General features: G+C 38.4%; 2 protein-coding genes across 2 annotated transcripts; both read left to right on the top strand.

Annotated features, from left to right (window-relative positions):
- Window positions 1-1,569: 1,569 nt before the first annotated feature.
- LOC119513129 (olfactory receptor 5V1-like) lies at window positions 1,570-2,729 on the top strand. The gene is made up of 2 exons (XM_037808042.1): window positions 1,570-1,693; window positions 1,786-2,729. The coding sequence occupies exons 1-2, from the start codon at window positions 1,570-1,572 to the stop codon at window positions 2,727-2,729; spliced, it is 1,068 nt and encodes a 355-aa protein (XP_037663970.1).
- A 13,617-nt stretch (window positions 2,730-16,346) lies between these two features.
- LOC119513123 (olfactory receptor 5V1-like) lies at window positions 16,347-22,778 on the top strand. Its single transcript, XM_037808030.1, has 2 exons — window positions 16,347-16,362; window positions 21,817-22,778. The coding sequence occupies exons 1-2, from the start codon at window positions 16,347-16,349 to the stop codon at window positions 22,776-22,778; spliced, it is 978 nt and encodes a 325-aa protein (XP_037663958.1).
- The last annotated feature ends 1,776 nt before the right edge of the window (window positions 22,779-24,554 follow it).

Raw genomic sequence — 24,554 nt, 5'->3', positions numbered from 1 at the left:
TTCTCCATTTCCATGTACACCTGTGTTTGTTCTTCTCTCACTCTGCCAGTTTCCCCTGTAATATCTTCCAAAGGATAACAAATATGCCAAGAAGGAGTGAGGGTCTTTCTAGTTTAGCATTCCTTAATTCACTTTAACTATGGAGACTGTAGGCATCTTGTACATGTTTTCAAGTAAAAGTACACCTTTAAAACTCCCACACTAAAAATTTCTCTTCCAACATGAGGTTTTAAGAGCCTATTTTATTCAAGATCAGTATTACTCCAAGTTTGTCCCAGTCACAAGAGTTGCTCCATAAAAAAGGATTCCTTGAGAAATGTTTCTTTGGAAAACGATGTCAGTTACGGCCCTCTTGTAAAGATTGACAATGCATTCTGGCAAATTAAAGGACTTGAAAAGTCCTTCATTAAAGGTAATGGTGTTGCTTTGTTTAAAAAAAGTCAGCCAATATAATTTACTGTATTGACAGATTAAATAAAAAATATATATGTTATCCTGAGAGATGCAGAAAAAACCATTCAACAAAATTCACCCCATTCATGATAAAAAGTACAGTAGGAATAGAAGGGGATTTTCTTACCATAATAAGGTGCATTGAGAACTTATAATGTACCATGCATACTACTGATATTATCTCATGTTACTTCGTCCAGCTGCTGTAAAATAGGCACTACTAATACCAGAATATAATGAGCAAACTGAGAAGGAGAGACATTCGATTGCTTATCCTGGGTCTTGTTAAGTACTGGAATAGAATTTGATCCACATCTGCCTGGCTCAATGATCAATTCTCTCTAGTATATCATCTCATTGCCAAGATTGAAAGAAAGACAGAAATTGCATTTTTCAAAAATGGCTCATTACTAGAAAGGATAGCTTAATAAAAAGTAGATGAATGTACCAATTCTTTTTTCAGGAGCATGTAATGTTCGACTGAGAAAAAATCATGGTTTAATAAAATTTACCTTGTTGAGGAAACATGCCTAGGTATATTTGATTGGTAAAACTTTCCCCTATCTTATAAACCCTGCGAAGAAAAATGTTCCTCTGAGAAAAATGAAATTAATATACTTAAAACTTTCTCTAAGAAATAATCAGAAATGGTCACATATATTTGTGTATGGAAGTGTTCCTTCTAGTGTATATAATAGTAAAAGGCCTGGAAACAATCAAAATTTCAGTCCAAGGAAGGTGAGAGATTAAATTCATTTTGTATGATGGAATGCAATGCATCCTTGGGAAATTGTGTTCTCAATATTTTAAAGGTAAAAATAAAGATTAAAATTAATGTGTTTTAAAAAGACTAGAATGGAATACGCTAAAAGCTAGCATTGATTCTGTGTGTTGTTTAATTTTTTTTCTTTCTGAATTTTCTTAATTTTTGCAATGAAAATTTATTACTCAGAGAAAATAGGATGGTTTTTAAAAGAATTTGATGCAGTGATATACAATATTAGGAGGGAGATGTTGCAAAGCCAGAAGTTAGAAATTAGAGCACTCTAACACAGGGGTTAGCAGTTTTTAGCAAGTTTTATCCAAGTCTCCATTTATTCCCACCCACCACTGGCCATGCAGATCCACGCAGGGGCTCCTGAGCCTGATCTCTCTAGGTCTACTGTGGGAGAATTCGTGGTCTCCCTGAAGGCAGCCCTGCACACCTCCCCTCCACTGCCCAGGATGCTCTATGTCCAATGTAATTTGACATGGCCCCGCAAGTTCACAAACCCATTTGAGGTATCCTCCATACAATCTCATTATGGTTACCTTTTTCTTATTGTTTTGTAGCTGTGACGGCCTTTGAAATGGACAATCAAACAGATGTCACTGAATTCATCTTCTTGGGATTTTCCAACCACCCCAAACTACAGGGGCTGTTTTTCCTGATCTTCCTGGTCATTTACCTGACAACCCTCCTGGGGAACATCCTCATAATAACGGCCACCAGGGTCAGCCCTGCCCTTCACACTCCAATGTATTATTTCCTCAGCAACCTGAGCTTCCTGGACATCTGCTACACATCCACCACCGTCCCAGTCGTGCTGGTAAACTTCTTCCGAGAGAGGAAGACCATCTCATACGAGGGCTGCCTCTCCCAGATCTTCTTCCTTGTGACCTGTGCTGGCACTGAATGTCTATTATTGGCTGCTATGGCTTATGACCGCTATGTAGCCATTTGCCACCCTCTTCAATATCCAGTCCTCATGAGTGTGAAGGTCTGTGTGTGTTTGGTGACTGGGTCCTGGCTGTGTGGGCTGGTCAATTCCACAACACACACAGTGCTGACAGTCACCCTCACCCTGTGTGGGCCCAACCAGATCAGCCACTTCCTCTGTGACATCCCACTGCTCCTGAAGCTCTCCTGCTCAGACACCTCTGTCAATGAGTCTGTGCTCCATGTGGCCAGTGCCACCATTGGCCTGAGTCCCTGCCTGTTTACTGCAATGTCCTACATACTCATCATCTCCACCATCCTTAGGATTTCCTCTGCTCAAGGCAGGAGCAAAGCCTTCTCTACCTGTGCCTCCCACCTCACTGTGGTGGTCGTCTTCTATGGAATGGCCAACTTCAACTATGACCGGCCCAGTGAAGGTTACTCACTGGACATGGACATTCTGGTCTCTGTGCTCTTCTGTGTTATGACCCCCATGTTGAACCCCATCATCTACAGTCTGAGAAACAAGGAGGTCAAGGGAGCCCTGAGCAAGTTGGTTGCTGACCAGAGGTTCTAGAGTGAAATCGGTGATTAGCTCAGTGTTTTTCATTCTGGGGTATTATTCTTACTCAGACAAAAATAGGATTATTCAGACTATAATTGTCATAGTGCTCTCACAGTATGGCTTCCCAAGACAGTCTTTCCACCAGGACAAACAGCTACACCTGTACTAAGCATCGCATCTTTTGTGTTCTCTCCAATCCACTGACATCGTAGAACAACTTTATCACCCCCAAAAGAAACACTGAACCCATTAGCAGTAATTCCTCATTCCTCCAAAACCAATAGTCATAGACTATCACTAACCTACTTTCTGTATCCATGAATTTCCTTATCAGGAAGTTGCATGTAAATGGAAATATACAATATGTGACCTTTTGTTTCTGGCTTCTTTCACTTAGCATAGGCTTTCAAGGTTTATCCATGTCATAGCATGTATCAGTACTTCATTATTTGTAAGCCTTAATAATTGCCTATTGTATGGCTATACCATATTTTATTTACCTTTCATCACTCAATAGATATTTGGGATTTTTCATTTTTTGGCTACATGAACAATGCTGCTATGAATATTCACATACAAGTTTTTGGTGGACATACGTTTTCATTTCTCTTGGATATATCTCCAGGGGAAGAATGGTGGGATTACATGGTAACTCTAAATTTACGCTTTTGAAGAACTGACACATTTTCCAAAGAAGCTCCCTCATTTTGTATTCTCACCAGCACCATATAAGGGTTCCAATTGCTCTAAATCCTCACTGACATTTTTTTTATCTGTCTTTTTTATTATGACCATCCTACAAGGTGAGAAGTAATAACTCAATGTAATTTTCTCTTTGCATTTTCCTGATGGATAATGATTCTTAAGTCTTTTTTGTTTGTTTGTTTGTGTTTTCTTTTTTCTCTCTCTCTCTAAAGTATTTAAATAAGCACCATTCTTGTGCTTCTTCACAAATACCCAAGGGCTAATGGGATTTTTGAGATTTTCAGATGTAACGCTTCACACTCTCTGTCCTAAGTTTCAGTACACTAAAATACTGCAAGTTATTCAAAGTGACAGCCTTCTCCCCACACTGAAGGCACCACAGTGTCCTACAAAGTTGCTTGCTCTGCTGTTTTCCCCTTTAGAGGTCCACAGCCTACACTGTGATCATCAGGTTACAAACAACAGCAGAACTAGGAACCAGTGGGTGTCAAGACCCAAGAGAGGCTGGGGGAAAGAAAGGAAACACCAGGTCCAGATGAGCAGCCCTAACTAGAACTGGCTTAGTGCTAAGAGAGCACGTGTGCCATCAGTTGTGTGGCTCCAGAAACAGCCTGCAGCGTGAGGGGTCCAGATCATAGGTCTGCATCCGTGAGCCCCACACCAAATGCAGCAAACTCCCATGATGAATGGAATCCAACCAAACAAGGTCCTAAGGGGAAGGGGGTGAAGCCAGTCTCACAGGCTTCAGCCAACCACAAATCCTAATAGAAATCCTGTCCTGAAAGTCACCCAGAAATGTCCCAACAGAGATAGGACACTGATCTCCTCCTTGTATGCTGGGAGCACGTATTTGCTGCAACTTTAATGAATACAAGAGAAAGTTAATTGCTCTTAATTCCTAGAGTACCCATTGAAACTGTTCTCTGTGAGTTGTGTTTGCACGCTGAGGAGTCCCAGAACACCTACTTAGAGAGAGATCATATGAATACTCCCAAAAGGTCAGTCCAGAGTAATGTATAAATAGTCAGACTAGAAAAATGAATTCCTGGAGAGACTGAAGAAGGATTTTTGACTCTTGCATTAGGCAATGATTAAGCTCTAAGCATCTCCTGGAATGACAGGTGCCCCTCATGATCCATGGCAGACAACAGCCTATAATACCAAAGAGTATACATTCCAGTGTGGGAAGCAGAAGTAAGCCCCACCACCAAAGCCAGGTATCCAAGGCTTTCAGCAACAGTCAGTGGTAAGTAGTTTGTTTATTTACCATCATAACGAAGAAAAACTCTGCCTAGCAAGACAATATGCCTAGCTCATAAGGGGAATATTATAATCTATTGTACATATTTTCATTACCTTTTCATGAAATTCATTTATGGTCATAGATTTAATACATTTTTGTGTATGTATTAAGTTTTATAATAGTACTCATGGAACCAGAGTAGAATGAATTTTAGGGATTATCTATGCCAAATCCAAAAGCGACCTGAATTCCTTAAATGAAATAAAGAGTGGAAAATTTGTTCATGGTAAATAATATATGGTGCAAAGGATTAGCTCTCAATTTCTGACATGCAAGACCGAAACCAATAATATTGGGTGAGAAAGAACAAGCTCACATATCCTATATGATCACATATGGGATTATATGTATGACAGTGTATGTCATTATAGTATGACAGTGGGGGCACCGAAAATATTAGTTAAAATAAATGCAATTAAATTTGAATAACATATATTTGGGAACTCTTATTCACTTAGCTAGGGGCTGTCATCTGTGGGTGCATTGCATTGATATACGCAAGCAATTTTGTATCGGTAATAAGTTCATGAAGCTTCCTGAAGGATTACTTCCCCCACAACCTCTTTTAAAGAAATTTTCTAGATTTAGGTTTTTCTAAATGTCATAATTCTTGCTCATTTGCCTAGGGAGATGATTTGTTGATTGGGAAAGAAAAAAGACAGAGTTCTGCTCTCTGGTTAGCAATTGAATATATGCTGCTCTAGCAGACAGGAGAACACGAAGACTACTGAAGACCAAGGGGGCATGGCAGCACATTTTTGTCCCCAGGGGTTGTTATTTTCCTCAGGTTGGGGAGATGTTTGTATGGGAACTGCTGACAAGAAATGTTCTCTCAAGTTCAGAGATGCCCCTTCTCAATCTCTTCATCTGTGGGCCTGACGATGATGTTGGATTTTTAGTTTTCCCTGTTCCACTGTCTTCAATCCAGATTACCAGTGAACATATTTTGTGCCCTGGCTTTGGCTATCCATTCAGCTTCAGTAGACAGAGACATCAGATTCCATCGGGAGTTTCAGGCTCCATGATGGCACAGCCATAGAACTGAGGGACCCTCTCTCTCAAGGAGAGGTCATCAGAGGTAGCTCTTCCCCACATGACGTGCACATTCACAAGAGGGGACTCAGATTTTGTCTGTGTCTCCATGCTGGACATGGCGTAGTCTGGAGAGGGGGTGCACTTTCCTCTGAGACCCCTACAGAGTCACCCTCTTCTCAAACCTCTGATTAAAATAACTGCTGAACGAAATGTTGATCTATGTAATGCTGCTATGAATACTCATGTACACGTGTCTGGCAGAGATATATTTTCAGTTCTCTTGAGTGTATCTCTAGGAGTGGACAGAGGCAGGGATAAAGACCGCATGATCTCACCCTGGGGCTGAAAAAGGGGAGGTATAATTGGTGGAAAAGTGAAAAAAATAAAATAAAATAAAATAAGGCTATCATTTGATTATGCTTACAAGCACAATTCTAAGAAATAGGTTTGACTGAAGTTACCATTAACTTTTCCTTTTGGTGCTGATTTGCCTGAAATTTTAGGAAATTCAAAATATGTAGATATTTTCTCTATTTGGTCCTCTTTTTTTGTTCATATCTTATTTCATGAAAAATTGTTTGCAAGACATTGAAGTAGAAAGATCATAGCTTCAAAGTCAGATGGATCTGCATTAAATTTCAAGCTCTGGTGTTAGTATATTAAAAGTTTAAGCATCAGTTTCCTCACTTACAACCTGAATAAAATGCCTTCTATGTTAGTTTCTTATAAATATATGAGATTAGTTTGTGGGTGTACAGGACAGAGTACAGGACCTCATACATCATAAGTACTATATAAACAGTAGCAATTACTCTATTTGATATTGTTTTTAATGAAATTCTTAGTTGGATAAGACTATGCACAGATGGAAAGGAAGCTGGGATCCTTTGTTAAGCTGGCTTATTTTATTTGGTCAATCCCATATGCATGTAAACAAAGGACCTGAGGGACACACATCAAACTGTCAACAGCGGTGAGGGGCAGAATGTGGTAGGCAGGTGAAGTTATTCCATTTTCATTTGATATATTTGTGTAAATTTTTTCAGTGAGCAGGTGTTATTTTTGAAATTAAAAACTCCATAAGCTTTTCATTTTAAAAAATCTAATAACTGAGCTCCCTGTACAATTCTTGCAATTTCCTGGTGACTCTGCATATCAAAATAAAAATTGAAAATCTGGAAATAAGATGAATAACAAATAATATATATATATACAAATATATGTAGATATGCATATGATGTAATATTGGAGCCAAGGAGGCTTTCACTCATGTGGAATGTTCACCATCCCAGAGGATATTCATAACTGCTAGAAGAGGGTTTCCTTCGGGTAGATAGACACTAAGCAGACATTGAACTATTGTTTCTGATCTAGTCATTTGAAGCATGGTGTTCTTCTGGTCTTAATAATACCATGCTTTCATGTGTGTAACAATTTCAGTAGAACAATGGAATATCAGGATTGAAAGGAATTGTAACAATCAACACAATTGATCTATACTTGGGACGTGAATCATTTCTTTTTGGAGATGTAGCAAGCTCCCCTTCGCCTATGCATATCCAGTGAAGGGAAATCATTATTCTTTCTGTAATATAAAATGTAGGCTTCTGTAGTCTCAAATCAGTTAGTAAAACAAGAAGTTGTAAGACAAAACAAAACAAAACAAACAAAAAACAATAAAGGAAAGTAGATAGCAGTCCAATTAAGCTCAAGGGTGAGGGGATTTCAATTCAACATGAATTTGACACACTGCCTAATGGAATTACCAAGAAGTACTTGGAATGAAGCAGGCAAGCACACTTGTGAGAAGGTATGACCATTCATTCATTAGTAGGGGAGGGAGAATTGCTCAGTGATCAAGACTGAGGCTCTGAATTCAGACCACCTGAATAATCTCATGAAGTTTCAGTTTTCTCATCTACAAAACAGAGTAAATATCTGTACTTATGCTCTCAAGTTATTCTGGGAATTAATGAAGTAGTCCATGAAGAATACCTGGCACGTAGGATGAGTTCAACAAGTATCACGTTGGAGGCATAACGCTGGTATTAGCAATATGTACAAGAGGATTGGAAAACACAGTGTCCACTTTGAGGAGGCCTTGACTGGCTGAACAGAGTTTGGTAGAAATGTTTCCAAAGCCCAGCAGGTCAGAACAGCAAGGTCATATTATCATCACCGCCATAGACTGTTTGAGATGGAAGAGACCTCAGAAGTCAACCAGTCTGAGCCTTTGATTTGGAGATAATGAAACAGAAGCCTAAATTATTCTCAAACAGAAGCAAATCTCTGTGTCTACCCTCTTCATCTTTTAAAGGAATGTGTGAATTGGGACAAATGTGAGAAGGATAAAACTGGATCTGATCGAGAAGAAAAGAGCAGGGCACCAACTGCCAGATCTTTCTCCCCTGTTTTCTGGATCTCAAATGCCCATTTCCACAATCTCTGTTTAAATCCTTGTGTGTCCACCCTAATGTCAAGTCTTGAAAGAAACCTTTTGATGCTACTACTGTCATAGATATTCTTTGTGGCATATATTTTTTTCCTCTGGAACAATCATGCTTAAAATACAGGATTCCCATATACCATCCTATCATTAACACCTTGCATTGGTGTGGAACATTTGTTACAATTGATAGAATGCTTTTATAATTGTACTATTAACTATGGTCCATGAATTAACTTAGGGTTCATTATGTAGAGCAACTCCATGGACTTTATTTTTTAATTTTTTATTTTTTACCATATATACACTCTAACATTTCCCCTTTTAATCACATTCAGATATGTATTTCAGTGCTGTTATGTTCACAGTGATATGTTACCATAACCACCACCCTGTTGCATGTATCAGTACTTCATTCCTTTTTATGGCTGAATAATATTCCATTGTATGTGTACATCACATTTCCATCATTCCAAATAAGAATGCTGTACATTTTAACCATTAAATTTCCATTCCCTTTCTGTACCCTGTTCCCTGGTAAACTATATTCTATATTCTGACTCTATGAGTTGCTTATTCTAATTGTTTGAAATAATTGAGATCATACCGTATTTGTCCTTTTGTGTCTGGCTTAATTCACTCAACTTGATGTCTTCAAGTTTCATCCATGTTGTTGCATGTATCAGGACTTCATTCCTTTTTATGGCTGAATAATATTCCATTGTATGTGTACATCACATTTTCTTTATCCACCCATCACTTGATGGATATTTGGGTTGCTTCCACCTTTTGGCAATTGTGAATAATGCTCCTGTGAACATCAGTGTGCAAATAATCTGTTCAAATCCCTGATTTCAAGTATTTTGGGTATATACTGAGTTGTGGGATTTCCAGGTCATATAGTAGTTCTATACTTAGTTTTCTGTGGACCACCAAACTGTCTTCTACTGTGGCTGCAACATTTTACATTCCCACCAGCAATGAATGAGTGTCCATATGTCTCTTCATCCTCTCCAACATTTGTTATTTTCCTTTTATTAATAGCAGCCATTCTAATAGACCTGAAATAGTATCTCATTGAGCTTTCGATTTGCATTTTCTTGATGGCTAATAATGTTGACCATTGTTTCATGCCCTTTCTGGCCATTTGTGTACTCTTTGGAGAGATGTAAATGGAACCTTATCAAAATGATGGCACTTCTTTATTCATCAAATAGTTATTGAATGCCCAGTATGCTAGGCCCTGGGCTAGTTTCAAGACGTAGAAGTGAAAGTCCCAGACCCTGAACTCAAGGAGCTCATGTTCAAGATGGAATGAGGAGGTTCTGAAGAAGTAATGAGTGTCCTCTTCCTACAGGTGTTGAAGCAGAGCTTATGCAACCAAAGATAAGTTGAAAGGAAATAATAATAATTTAAAAAGTAAACAAATGGTTACAAAACTTTCTACCTCATGCTGTAGTTTATCTTCCCTACTTGACTGTAAGCTCTTTGAAGTCACAGGTCTTACTCCCCTTCAATTTTTTCATAATGCCAAATTTACAGTCTTATTAGATCCTACGGAGGAACTAAACTGGTGTGAATTGAAAACCGGCCACTACGAAAAAAAGATTGTTAGAAGATGCTAAAAAGTAAAAGAGAATTTCATAGCTTGAAGAAATTTATAGTCAGAAAGCTCTTACATGGTAGAAGAGGTGGTAAATTGTCTTCCCTTTCCTCTTTATAAAAGGAGAAGCACAAATGAGATATAAAAGGTTGAAAGAATCTGAGGTGGGATGTAAAATTTTTCTTGGTAAATTTGTTAAGAAAGGACTTACACCCAACTCTCTAGGGATAAGTGCAACTTTGCTGTTAGGTGGAAATGGCCTAGATTCTCACCACTAAAGGACAGTCTCTAGATCTGCAGAATTGGCATCACCTGAGAGCTTGTTGGAAATCCATGTGAATCACATGTAAGTTAAAGTTTGGGAAGCACTGGCCTATAGGATGACTGAATATTCCATCTGGACCTAGGTGGCCATATTATAGGGAAGTTTACAAATAGAAATGTAGGGTGAGCTGGAAATAGTTCATATATTCCATAGCCATAAATTAACTTTGTCACCGACACCTCAAATCATTTAAACTTTCTTTGAGATAGATTCTTCTATGTACTGGTTAGTATGTGAATGTCTGTGTGTGTGTGTTTTAAGCAGATCAGCAATTTACTGGGCAACATGAAAATTAAATTTCAAAATTGTAATCATTGCTTTATGTTATTGAAATCACATGTGAATAGATGTTTCCCTTATGAGCTGTAAGGGGTTTCACAGTGATACCACTTACCCTGGTTTAGCTTATCCTCATTTTGTTTCTTTTGAGGAAACAAACCGCTTAAGGTTAGTCAACAAAACATTTCATTTGTCACCAAAGCAAGTAATTTCTTTCTCTTTTAAGTCCTCTAGGCCTATTTTCCACAGTTAATGTAGAAATTTTTAAAAGTGTATATGTTTAACTTCGGTACAAACTTTCTATTGAAATTTAAACACTTTGAGGTCCTCAAGGCCCTGAGATTGGGAATTTTAATGAAAGCTGTGCTTGCCTATTATCATATGCTTTGAATAATTAGAATGATAGATAAGAATGTGTGGGCTTTGAATGCATAAAGCACTTTACAAATATATCATTATCTGGCAGCAAATTACCATCATTAATGACGATTGTATTTTTTAATCTCTGTACCTCACTTTTTTCATCTGCAAATGGGGGTAATAGTTTTTCTAATAGGTTGTTGTATGCAGTAAATGAGTTAATACCTGTATGAGATATTAACCTAATACAGGTAGTGCTTAGCACATAATAGGCATTTGATAAGTGTTAGCCATTATTATCTACTCATTACTGAATTAGGAAAATCCAGCTTGAATTCAGGTATGTAAAAATGTAGCATCTTTTCAAAGTAACTCTGTGGGTTTTGTTTTGAGTTTTCACTGTGTGGTTTATACTGAACTCAATTTAATATCTAAACTAAAACATAAGCACTTTTAAACTAAATTCAACAAGTTTTTTTCAAGCTAGACATTCTCATGTATAGAAACAGCCCAAGAAAACTCACTCTTGAACTCTTTTTCCTATGAAATCTATTCCCACCTAATTGTAGAGAAAAATTATTATTATTATTATATGATGGAGGGTTTAAAACTGAGGTTCCCTATTCATATGCAATATCATGTAAATTCCAAGGGGGCAAGTGTCCATTGTGTTACAGAAACTGTAATGCATAAGTGTGCTTATTAAAAATGGATTTTGATGATGATGATAAAAATAATGAAGATAATTAAAAATAGTTGCCCTATGCTGACAGCATGAGGATGAAGGTTAAGTAATATGGATTGGACATCACTCTTCATCATACCTCCCATGCCCCTGGCCCACAAGAACTTAGACTGGCCAGTCCAACCAAGGAATACATTTTTATTACATTTCTGATTCCACTGCATATGCATATTATGTGCCCTCAATATGTTAGTCAAGTCATTAGAAGACATATTTCAAGATCCTTAAATAAGCAGTGTATGGGACTTCAAAAGTCATATTTTTTCAGTCCCTGAACATTTAAAATTCATTTTACAATTTGATTATCCACAGAATGTAAATCAGTTACTAGAGTAAACTCTTCACGGAATCACCTTCCTCAGTGGATGTCACTTCTTTCTATGAATACACCTACGTATCTACCTCTAAAAGAGGTATACCTTTTTGATATCATAATAAAAAAGGTATACCTTTTTGATATCATAAGAGAAAATATGTGTCACTGATTTTTAATAAATTGAAGTTCATCCATGCAATCAAGAGAGAAAACAAACACTAAAACACACACATTACATAGGGACTTGCCAAGATGACATGCAGATTTCCAGCTGAATTCCAATGTTAACTTACTGTAAATCAATGTAGATAAGACTTAGATGTAGCAATGTCTGCAGTTAATTTAGAAAGGGTGGTAAGTATCTTGGAATCCTTGCTATTTACATCTTCCACCACACTCCCTGTAAATTTGGGGGATGGCAAAGGTCCCATCTTAAGCTACTTCTCTTCTCATTTTATCTATCTCCTTTGTTGATGTCATGTACACCCATGGCTTCAAAATGACCTTCACAACAATGAATCCCAAAACCTTATGTGCAGTACTAGCCTGTCTCCTGAAGACAAATCCTATATTTTTAACTGCATATGGAGCATTTCCATGCGGATGTCCCGCAGGCACATAAAATTCAACATTAATCTAATCCACTATTTCCTCTACTCAAACCTGCTACATCTCATTTATTTCCTGTTTTAACTAGTGACCACATCATCCATCCACCCTGACTAGACAGATTCAATTCCTTCACCATGTCCTCATCTCCCACGGACTTCAGAGTGCCCAAATATGCCTCTCCTCGGAGAACTATTGCTTCAGCGATTTTCTCCAAGCTCCCAAAACCCTACATCTTCAGTTATAGACCATCTCATTGTGATCTTTTTCTGGCTCTCACACTATTCTCTTGGACAAATCATAGGTGTTTGACCTAAAGCATATGGACTATAAGGGCCTCTGGGGCTGGGTTTCACACTTACATGACCCCTTTGAAAATACATGTACAAAATAGGTGTACTTTACTCCTGCATAGGTGTATGAACCTTCTCTGTATGTATAGATTTTTTATCAGTTTCTTAAAGTCTCCAGTTGTCTCAAACCCAGGCTATGTCCCTCCCGATGTTTTCTGCTTCCAGTCTGCCTTCACCTAGAATAAAGTCTGTGGTTGATACTTTGCAGCCAGTCCTGCCCATTCGCACACAAAGCCTGGCTTCAAGGCAGACGTATGGCTCCCTGCTTGTCCAAGGAGGGGGTGGAGGGGGTGAGAGGATATTGACTGAGATTCCTGTTGCATGACTACTCAGTTATTTTTATCCCCAATCACTTTGTTCAGCCGGCACGCTTGACACTTTCTCCCACATCCCACTCCCGTGCCCCAAGGGTAAATGATTCCCTGCTGCATCTCCTGGAGTAGTAATGAGGTCCTGCTTGAACCTGGCTCCTCAAATTAATCTTCTAGAGCTTGGCAGCAACCAGACAGATTTGCTCCACCAGATTCTTGCAAACTAGCAGGAAGCTCCAGGGATAGGAGATGCTGCTGCAAGTGAGGGGGCTGCCAGCAGCATCGAGAGCAGAGCAGCAAATCAGCTTCTGGAAGAGAAGTTCACTAGTGTTCCAGAGACCTCAGGGTCTTTTCTCCTGCAGCCATTAGGGCAAACCCAGTCCCCATGAGCTTGCTTGCTCATCCCTGTATAGAGCGAAACGTTCCCTTTTACTTGGGATATGTGCAACCAATGCCTTGGAGGCCAACTTGCCATCCCTCTGCCTATGGGACAGTGCTTTCACACATAGTTCCCCTACCCACAATAACACACACACACACACACACACACACATACACACACATGAATTTATTGTAAGCTTGGCTTTTCCCCTGTGACCCAGTACACATGTGCCCACCAATTAGTTTTACTCCTACAAATAAAGCATTTAAGGAGAGTGAGTAGATATGATTTGTAAAAGGTAATAAGGTACTGAGCTGTAAGTGCTGTAGAAAAGAAATAGACACAAAAATGGAACAAGAAATACTTAGTCTTACTACCCTAAAAAATATTTAAGTCTCTCTCTGACCATTCCTGTGATGAAAATTTATGATTCGTGTTCAGTAAGATGAACAAATTTTGAGTGTAAATGTCAATGAATGTTTACATACATATATTAACTATCAAAATCAAGATATAGAATATTTTCATCATCCCAAAAAATTACTTCATGATCCTTTCAGGTCAATCTCACTCCCTTAGAAGTAACCACTATTTTCACTTGATTACCATAGATTCCTTTTGCCTGTTTTTGAAATTAATTTAAGTGGAAACATGCAGTATAATATATTCTTTAATGTTTGAATTCTTTCATTTAACAAAATGCTTTTAGATTCATTAATGTGGTTATATGTATCAGTAATTTCCATTTTTAATAACTGTGTAGTTATCCACTGTATGAATGTATCACAATTTTTATCCATTCCCTGTTGCTGGGCACATTATTTGAGCTATTATGAATAAATCTGTTTTGAACATTTTCATGCAAGTCTTTCGTGAACATGTGCATTTATTTTTCTTAAGTATATGCCTAGGAGTGGAATTGCTGGGTCATATAATAAATATGTTTAACTTTACTAGAAACAGCCCTATCATTTCAAAAGTGATTGTGTAGACTTTGAGTTTCAGCTTAGAGATTTAAAGAGCTGGAAAGTGTGTTTCTCTCATCATTACAACAAAAAAGTTGGACATAATGCAAGTTAATGACTTTTTATTAACCCATCAGAGAATTGAAGTCTTAACACAAACATGTAAACATAAACCTGGGGAGACAGCACACAAGAGGACCCACACATTTTTCACTTGGGGCAAAACCCAGCAGATGCCAACCTATGGTGATAAGAAGACTCAGCTAAAACTTTCAAATGAATGGCTAAAGCCTACTCGTGGGCTACCGTGAGAGTTGAAGCCTCAGGGGACATAGACATGACAGGGATTGCACTGTCTTGATTTTCCTCTGTGAACCCCATCAGACGGTTACAGGGAAGACCAGGACACATTATGAGAAAGCTTCTCTAATGGTGCTGCCTGAAGGAAAGAGGACAACGGCCACTGCTAAAACTCCTCCCAGACCCATTTTCTGTAATTATCCTACAGAATAAATGCTGTGATCTGCAGGGGTAAGAGCAAAAAAAAAAGGACAGAAAACCTGTCATGTTAGGGAACTGTGGAAACCCACTGCAGCTGGGCAAGAGAATGGGCAAAAATATGTTCTTCCCATCAGGAAGAGGAACAAATACAAGCCAGTCCCAACACTACAGTTGCAGGAGGGGACAGGATCATTTGTGAAAGCCACTCGCCGAAGTCCCAGGTTCACAATATCTAAGGCTGAGGTTTAACTAGAATATCAGAGAACTCCCTTCCCCAGTACCCCACTAGCCCACTAATAATCATTGAGTAAAAGTAACTGTGGCAGACAGCTGGGATATCTTCAACAAACACATTATCTCTGGAGAACAGTGCAAAGGGAAGACTCAAAGTCAAGCAGGGAACAGAAATGTGGGTACTAGCCCATACCCTAAAGACAAGGTATTACCAGAGAAAGTTGAAGCCTATGGTACATTGGGGTGACCACACCAACAAAAAATGTCCAACTCAGCCCAACTCCTGATTAGATTAACACAAACAGCAACACTATAAGTCTAGCAAAAGGAAAGGCATGTTTATCCCCAAGCCAAAAGTAATTATACCTCAGTATCTATTGTTCTATAGAATATGACCAATTTTCAACAAAAGTTATAAAGCATGCAAAATAGTAAGGAAAATACAGTCTGTCAACATAAAAAAAGGAATGAAGTTCTGATATATGCTACAACCTAGATGAAACTTGAAAGCATTATGTTGAATGAAATAAGACAGACTCAAAAGGACAAATATTAAATGATCCCACTAATATGAAATATCTAGAATAAGCAAATTTATAGAGTTAGAAAGTAAACTAGAGGTTACCAGGGGCCTATGGAAGGAGATGATGGGGAGATATTGCTTAATAGGTACAGAGTTTCTGTTTGGGGTCAAGAAAAAGTCGAGGTGATGGATGATGGTTGGGGTAACACACCATTGTGAATGTAAGTAATCCTTCTGAAGTATACACTTAAAAATGACTAAAGTGGGGAATTTTGTGCTATGTATATATTAGCACAAGAAATGAAAAGGAAAAGTCTGAAGAGACAAAACAAACATCAGAATGAGAGTCAGAGATGACAGGGATGTTAAAACTATCATACAGGGAATTGTCTTCTGTGTGGTTAACTGAGTATTTTTTGCTTCCATCTTATCTCCTTTATAGACTTATTATTTGTATCTTCCTGTAAATTTTGTTGTTGCCACCATAGGGATAACAAAATAAATTTTGCTTAATGAGACTGCTTTTATATAATATTATACCACTTTACATATAGTGAATTTATGTGGGAATTTAAAGGGAATTTAAAATAACTATGATTAATAAGTTACAGGCTTTAAAAGAAAAGTAGACAACATGCAAGATCAAACAGGTAATTTCAGGAGAGATGGAAACCTTAAGGAAGGATCAAATGGAAATGCTGGAAATAGAAAACACAGTAAAAAAGATGAAAAGAGTAGAAGTTAAGGTGGCAGCATAGAGAGATGTGGAATTTAGTTAGTCCCCTGGAGCAGCTAATGGACAATCAAGAACAACTAGTAAATAATCTGGAATAACTACTCCGGGACAACCATGACTGTCCACACATCATACACCAGCCTGGATTGGGTGGAATGTTGAGGTCGCAGCATAAAATCTTTATGTAAAAACTGCAGAACCGCAATGGGAGCCCTCTTCCCCTACGGCAGGCTGAGCTGCAAAACCTCACTGTAGGAGAAAGCAGCATTCTCAGAGCCAGCAATAGCTCAGCCCAGCTCAAACTGGGGTTTTAATTAACATATGTGGACTACTGAATACAAGCTACAAACATAGACAAACCCCTAACAAGCAGAAAAGACCCTGAGGTCACTCCCAGTGTAGAGGAAGTGGGGCTGATGGAAAAAAAATTAATTAAAAATAAAAGAAGGAAAAATACAGACACTTTTAGAGACTGACCTTAGAGAGCCAGAAAACACCTGTGCCCTGGGAAAGGGAGCCCAAAAGACTGAGTGCAGTATCTGACTGACAGGTAAAACTGGGGAGCCATGGACTGGCTCTGAAAAGGGGCTTTCTTTCCCTTTTTCTTTCTCTCAACCTGAGTGGCTAAGTGGAGAGAGCCACAGCCATTTTCAGTTCACAACACTCTGAACCACATAGGGGTGGAGTTGACAGAGTCAGAGAGAGACAAAGGAGCTATTCAAATGCAGAAGAGAACTCCCTAGGGGGTGTTTCTTCTCTGAGAAGAGGGAGGTGGGGTCCAGCTCAAGGCCCTCCCTCCACTCAGAATTCAGACCCCAAAACCTAAAACAACCTAAACTAAGAATTAAAGGAGCCACAGCTGTTTATACCAGTTGGGAGTGACAGGCTGACAAGTGTCACCTGCTGGGCAGGTTAGGGAAGGCACAGTGGCTAGAGACCTCACAGGAAAGTCCAATAATCTCCTAAGACACACCCTTAGGGAAACTTGATTCTAAATATATCTGTACTCTGAGACCTGAACCCAGTCTGATCAGGGAAAATTCGATTGGGTAATTAAGGAAACCAGATGTCTAGACAACAGAAAACTACTAATTACATTAGGGAAAATGAAGATACAGCCCAGTCAAAGGAACAAACTTACACCTCAATTAAGATACAATTGAGATATTGTTTCACATTAATGAAACAATCAATTAAAGATTTTCAAAGAAATATGCTAAATTAAATAAAAAACAAAATCAATGAATTCAGGAAATATATGTAAAAAGAGATGAAGGATATAAAGAAAACACTGGGTGAACATAAGGTAGAAATCAAAAGTTTGAAAAAACTACTGGCAGAATCTATGGAAATGAAAGACACAACACAAGAGATGAAAAACACAATGGAGACATACAACAGCAGAGTTCAAGGGGCAGAAGAAAACACTCAGGCACTGAAGAACAAAACACTTGAAATCCTACATACAGAAGAATAGATAGGAAAAAGAATGGAAAAATATGAGCAACGTCTCAGGGAATTACAGACAACATGAAACTCATGAATGTACATGTCATTTGTATCCCAGAAGGAGAAAGAAGGGAAAAGGGGCAGAAGCAATAGTAAAGGAAATAATCAATGAAAATTTCCCATCTCTTATGAAAAACATAAAATTAGAGATCCAAGAAGTTTAGCGTACCCCAAACAGAATAGATTTGAATAGACCTATGCCAAGACACTTAATAATCAGATTATCAAACTTCAAAGACAAAGAGAGTATCCTGAAAGTAGCAAGAGAAAAGTGATCCATCACATACAAAGGAAGCTTGATAAGCCTATGTGTGGATTTCTCAGTAGGAACAATGGAGACAAGAAGGAAGTGGTGTGATACATTTAAGATACTGAAAGAGAAAAACCACCAACCAAGAATCCTATATCCAGCAAAACTGTCCTTCAATTTTGAGGGAAAGTTTAAAATATTCTCTGACAAACAGACAATGAGAGTGTTTGTGAACAAGATACCTGCTCTACAGGAAATACTAAAGGGAGTGCTACAGACAGATAGGAAAAGACAGGAGTGAAAGGTATGGAACACAATTTTGGATGATGGTAGCACAACAAGGTTAGTACATTGAACAAAGATGACTGTGAATATGGTTGAAAGAGGAAGTTTAGGAGCATGTGGGACATCAGAAGGAAAGACAAAAGATAAAGACTGGGACTGTATAACTCAGTGAAACCTAGAGTGTTCAACAATTGTGATAAAATGTACAAATATGTTTTTACATGAGGAAGAACAAATTTATGTAAACCTTGCAAGGTATTAAAAACGGGGTGGTATTGGGGAAAAATACAATGAATGCAAACTAGAGACTATGGTTAACAGAAACATTTTATTATGCTTCCTTTAATGTAACACAGGCAATATACCAAAGCTAAATGCCTATAAGAGGGGGATATAAGGGAGGGGTATGGGACTCCTGGCATGTGATGTTGTCTGACTCTCTTATTGTACTTTAGTTTAATTCCATTTTTCATTTTGTTGATTTTTAGCTGTCAGTTTTTTTCATTCTTTTTATTTTTATTTTGTCTCTCTACTTTCTATGACTCTTCCTCCTTCTTTGAAGAAGATGGTGGTGGTAAATGCATAAATACATGATTATACATGGAACCATTGATTGTTTACTTGGGACAGAATGTATAGTCAGTGAACAAAACCGTCTTTAAAAAATGGGTTGAGGAAGAAACCTTGAGGGCACTATATTGAATGAAATAAGACAGACATATAAGGACAAATATTGCAGGGTCTCACTGATAGGAACTAGTTATAATATGCAAACTCATAGACATGAAATATAAGTTACCAGGTTATAGAACGAGGCTAAAGAATGGGGAGCGGTTGCTTATTATGAACAGAATATTTAACTAGGTTGAACTTAAGTGTTTGGAAATGGACAAACGTGACGACAGCAGGTTATTGTGAGAATAACTAATGGTGCTGAATGGTGTGTGAATGTGCTGGAAAGGGGAAGATTAGAGTCACATATGTCACCAGAAGGAAAGTTGATGGTTAAAAGATGGGAATGTATAAAACAGTGAATCTTGTGGTGGACAATGTCCATGATTAACTATACAAATGTTAGAAATCTCTTTCATGAACTAGAACAAATGTATGACACTATAACTAATAATAGAGGGGTATAGGGAAATACAAACCTATTGCAAACTATGTACTACAGTTAGTAGTATTTTAACATTCTTTCATCAACAGTAACAAATGTACTATACTAATACTATGAGTCAATAATGAAGGGGCTGTGGTTAGGGGTATGGAAGGATTTGAGTTTTCTTTTTTGTTTTTATTTCTTTTCTGTAATAATGGATGCACAGCTGTATGATGGTACTGTAGGCAATTGATAGTGCATTTTGGATGATTGTACAGTATGTGTGACTGGCTTGTGAAATTTTATTAATCATGGGGCCATTTCCTGCACACAGATTTTTTTTTTCTTTTGCCATAGTGTAAAATAATCATAGTGGTTTGTGATTTTACCCTGGGATGAAAAGAAATGAGTCATTATAATCATTGAACACCTGATCCAAGGCTTTCTCAGTTTTGATTCTCCATTTCCATCCACACCAACTTCTCCCACTCTGTCAGTTTCCCCCTGTAATATCTTCCAAAGGATAACAAATATGCCAAGAAGGAGTAGTCTTTCTAGTTTAGCATTTCTTAATTCACTTTAACTATGGAGACTGTAGGCATCTTGTACATGTTTTGAAGTAAAAGTCTAACTTTAAAACCCCCGCCCTAGTAAGTTTCTCTCCCATCATGAGGTTTTAAGAGCCTGTTTTATTCAGGATCAGTATTACCAAAAGTTTGTTCTTTGGAACCCCAGTCACAAGAGTTGCTCCATAAAAAGGGTTCCTTGGGAAATGCTTCTTTGGGAGATAATGTCAATTATAGCCCTCTTGTAAAGATTGACAATGCATTCTGGCATATTAAAGGACTTGAAAAGTCCTTCATTAAGGGAAATGGTGTTTGCTTTGTTTAAAAAAATCAATCAATATAATTTACTGTATTGACAAATTAATAAGAGAATACATATATTATCTTGATGCAGAAAAAACATTCAACAAAATTCAATATCCATTCATGATAAAAGTACAGTAGGGGTAGAAGGGGATTTTCATACCAAAATAAGGTGCATTGAGCACCTATAATATACCATGCATATTACTTATATTATCTTATGTTACTTTTTCCAGCTACTGTAAAATAGGCACTACTAATATCAGAATATAATGAGCAAATTGAGAGGCAGAGAGATCAGCTTGCTTACCCCTAGTCTAGTAAATGTTAGAATAGAATTTGAATCCACATCTACCTGGCTCAGTGATCCACTCTTTCTATGATATCATCTCACTGTCAAGATTGAAAGAAAAACAGAAATTGCATTTTTCAAAAATGGTTCATTATTAGATAGTATAGCTTAATCAAAAGTAGGTGGATGTACCAGTTATTTTTTTCAGGAACATGTAATGTTTGAGAAAAAAATCATGGTTTAATAAAATTTACCTTGATGAGAAAACATGCTTAGGTACGTGTGATTGGTAAAATTTTCTCCTACCTTATAAACCCTGAAAAGAAAAATGTTCCTCTGAGAAAAGTAAAATTAATATATTTCAAACTTTATCTGAAGAAATAATCAGCATGGTCACATATATATATGCATGGAAGTATTCATAACAGTAAAAGGAATGGAAACAATCTAAATTTCAGTCAAAGGAAGGGGAGAGCTTAAATTCATTTTGTATGATGGAATAAAATGCATCCTTCGGAAATTGCATTCTCAATATTTTAAAGGTAAAAGTAAAGATTAAAATTAACGTGTATTTTAAAAAGACTAGAATGGAATACACTAAAAGGTAGCATTGATTCTGTGGGTGGTTTAATTCTTTTATTTTCCTTTCTGAATTTTCTTAACTTTTTGCAATGAAAATTAATTACCCAGAAAAAATAAGGTTTTTAAAAGAATTTGATGCAGTGATATAATATATTAGTAGGCAGATGTTGAAAAGCCAGTTAAAAATGAGCTCACTCTAACACAGGGGTTAGCAGGTTTTAGCAAGTTTTATCCAAGTCTCCATTTATTCCCACCCACAACTGGCCATGCAAATCCATGCAGGAGCTCCTGAGCCTGAGCTCTCTAGGTCTGCTGAGTGAGAATTCGAGGTCTCCCTGAAGGCACCCCTGCACACCTCCCCTCCACTGCCCAGGCTGCTCTATGTCCAATGTAATTTGACATGGCCCCGCAAGTTCACAAACCCATTTGAGGTATCCTCCATACAATCTCATTGTGGTTGCTTTTTTCGCTTTGTTTTGTAGCTGTGACAGTCTTTGAAATGAACAATCAAACAGATGTCACTGAATTCATCTTCTTGGGATTTTCCAACCACCCCAAACTACAGGGGCTGTTTTTCCTGATCTTCCTGGTCATTTACCTGACAACCCTCCTGGGGAACATCCTCATAATAATGGCCGCCAGGGTCAGCCTTGCCCTTCACACTCCAATGTATTATTTCCTCAGCAACCTGAGCTTCCTGGACATCTGCTACACATCCACCACCGTCCCAGTCATGCTGGTAAACTTCTTCCGAGAGAGGAAGACCATCTCATACGAGGGCTGCCTCTCCCAGATCTTCTTCCTTGTTACCTGTGCTAGCACTGAATGTCTATTATTGGCTGCTATGGCTTATGACCGCTATGTAGCCATTTGCCACCCTCTTCAATATCCAGTCCTCATGAGTGTGAAGGTCTGTGTGTGTTTGGTGACTGGGTCCTGGCTGTGTGGGCTGGTCAATTCCATGACACACACAGTGCTGACAGTCACCCTCACCCTGTGTGGGCCCAACCAGATCAGCCACTTTCTCTGTGACATCCCACTGCTCCTGAAGCTCTCCTGCTCAGACACCTCTGTCAATGAGTCTGTGCTCCACGCGGCCAGTGCCACCATTGGCCTGAGTCCCTGCCTGTTTACCGCAGTGTCCTACATACTCATCATCTCCACCATCCTTAGGATTTCCTCTGCTCAGGGCAGGAGCAAAGCCTTCTCTACCTGTGCCTCCCACCTCACTGTGGTGGTCGTCTTCTATGGAATGGCCAACTTCAACTATGACCGGCCCAGTGAAGGTTACTCACTGGACATGGACATCCTGGTCTCTGTGCTCTTCTGTGTTATGACCCCCATGTTGAACCCCATCATCTACAGTCTGAGAAACAAGGAGGTCAAGGGAGCCCTGAGGAAGTTAGTTGAAGGGTATATGTTCACTGGCAATTTTAAAGCCTAAATCCATGGTCTTCCAAATTTCCAAGTTACATATAACAGATCATTTTAGGGACTCTATTTCCAAATCATCAATTCTTATATAGCAGTTACTAATACTGATGTTCCCCCAAATTCCTTTCTCCTCTTCCCTTTCTCAAATGTCCTTTTCCCACTTTGCAAAATAAAGGAGTACTTGGTATTTTTTGTTAGTTCTCAGCATCATCTCTATCCTTCTAAAGTCTTCCTGCATCACAGGGGCCAAAAGCCTGGAAACCTTATTTCCCAGACTCCCTGGCAAGCAGGGGTCCATTTTAGGTTTTGGCAGTAAGAATCATATAACAGAGATTAGGAAAAAAAATGAATACAGAAGTATTGTTTTCTTTTAGATATGGTAATGGTGGCAGCAGTAGCAGACTAGCTCTGCACTCACACTCCATTGGAGGCAGCAGCTGATATTTTCTATCTCCTGTAGCGGTTGGGCCTGCAAAGTAGGGCCTGCAAAGTAGGGTTGTAGAAACACGATGAGTGTGGCTCCATAGGGAGAGTAGAGGCTTCCCTATAGAGGGTAATATGTGCTCTTTTTTCTCCTTCTTCCAACCCCTCCAACCATTTTATAACTATCTGTGTTAAATTCCTCTAGGTTTAAATATCTGCAGTAGTTTCTGATATCCTCTGTGTGCACTAACTAATACAGTATTTTATATCAGGAGTGGTTTTGGGACACAGAATCTCAAAAATGGAAATCTGGTGTTGGATATCTGACCTGATGGAGTTTGAATGTGGTGGTGAAATCATAGCCAACAGAGAATGGGAATCGATAGCTTATGGCATGTAATAACAAAACGGATGCTTAAAATTATCAGCAGTCATTGTCTGGAATAAAATGTCTATTGAAAGCCAAACTTTGGAATAAAAAGTTACTGCTGCAATAAACCTTTATGGTGGGAACAAAGACTACAAATTCTTTTACTGACTATTCTCACTGACTGTACTGGAAAAGCTTATAGGAAGAAAAATTCCTCACTCAAGGCAAGGTCAGACAACAAGAAAAATCTTTTTTATCTTGAAACCAATAAAACTGAATATCAGAACAAGTATTTGGTTCTCTGGATTGTGGAATTATAACTTGTGGATAAACCATTTCTCCAGATCTCTTATATGCCAGTTAGGGCACTGATTGGAGAATGAGGGGGTCCCTGATAATTAGAATGGGGAAATGTTGGTGAATTCAGACAATGATGAGAACCTCAATCTCTTAAACCCCCCGTAACCTCCTTTGCCAACAGAAGCAGCCTCCATTCCCCTCCCTTCATTGAAGACCCTGAAATGACCCCACCTGTGGCAACTGTCTTACATGCAATGCTAATTCTCCTTAAGATTCTCACCCACCATCCCTCATTGACTCGAGGGTCTCAACTGTAGTCCAATTCCAGAATGTTCCAGGGGAACAGCACAAAGTGTAACTCAGAAGGTTATTATATTCATATCAAATTTTTTGTCAAGATTTTACTCTGTTTTTAATGACAGCAAAAGCCTTGAGAATATATATTGGAACAGATTCTTAGGGTGTTAGACAAGAGAGGACAGAGCATATTGGTGGATAATTTTGAATGTATTCATATGGGAACACTTAGCAGAAATTTTGGGTTCAATCTGTTACGTTAAGCAGCTGGGAATGGCCCTAAATGTTTATTTGGTTGGATAACTGAAACCTAGATTCAATAGTGGCCTACATCCAATAAAGAACAGATGATGAATATCCCTGATATACTGTAGAGGGTGGGATCCAAAACTTTGG

Source organism: Choloepus didactylus, chromosome 2 (genome assembly GCF_015220235.1).
Source record: "Choloepus didactylus isolate mChoDid1 chromosome 2, mChoDid1.pri, whole genome shotgun sequence".
In the NCBI taxonomy this organism is placed as follows: Eukaryota; Metazoa; Chordata; class Mammalia; order Pilosa; family Megalonychidae; genus Choloepus; species Choloepus didactylus.
The sequence above is the reverse complement of the archived record's forward strand: the minus strand, read 5'-3'. Positions and strand labels throughout refer to the sequence as shown.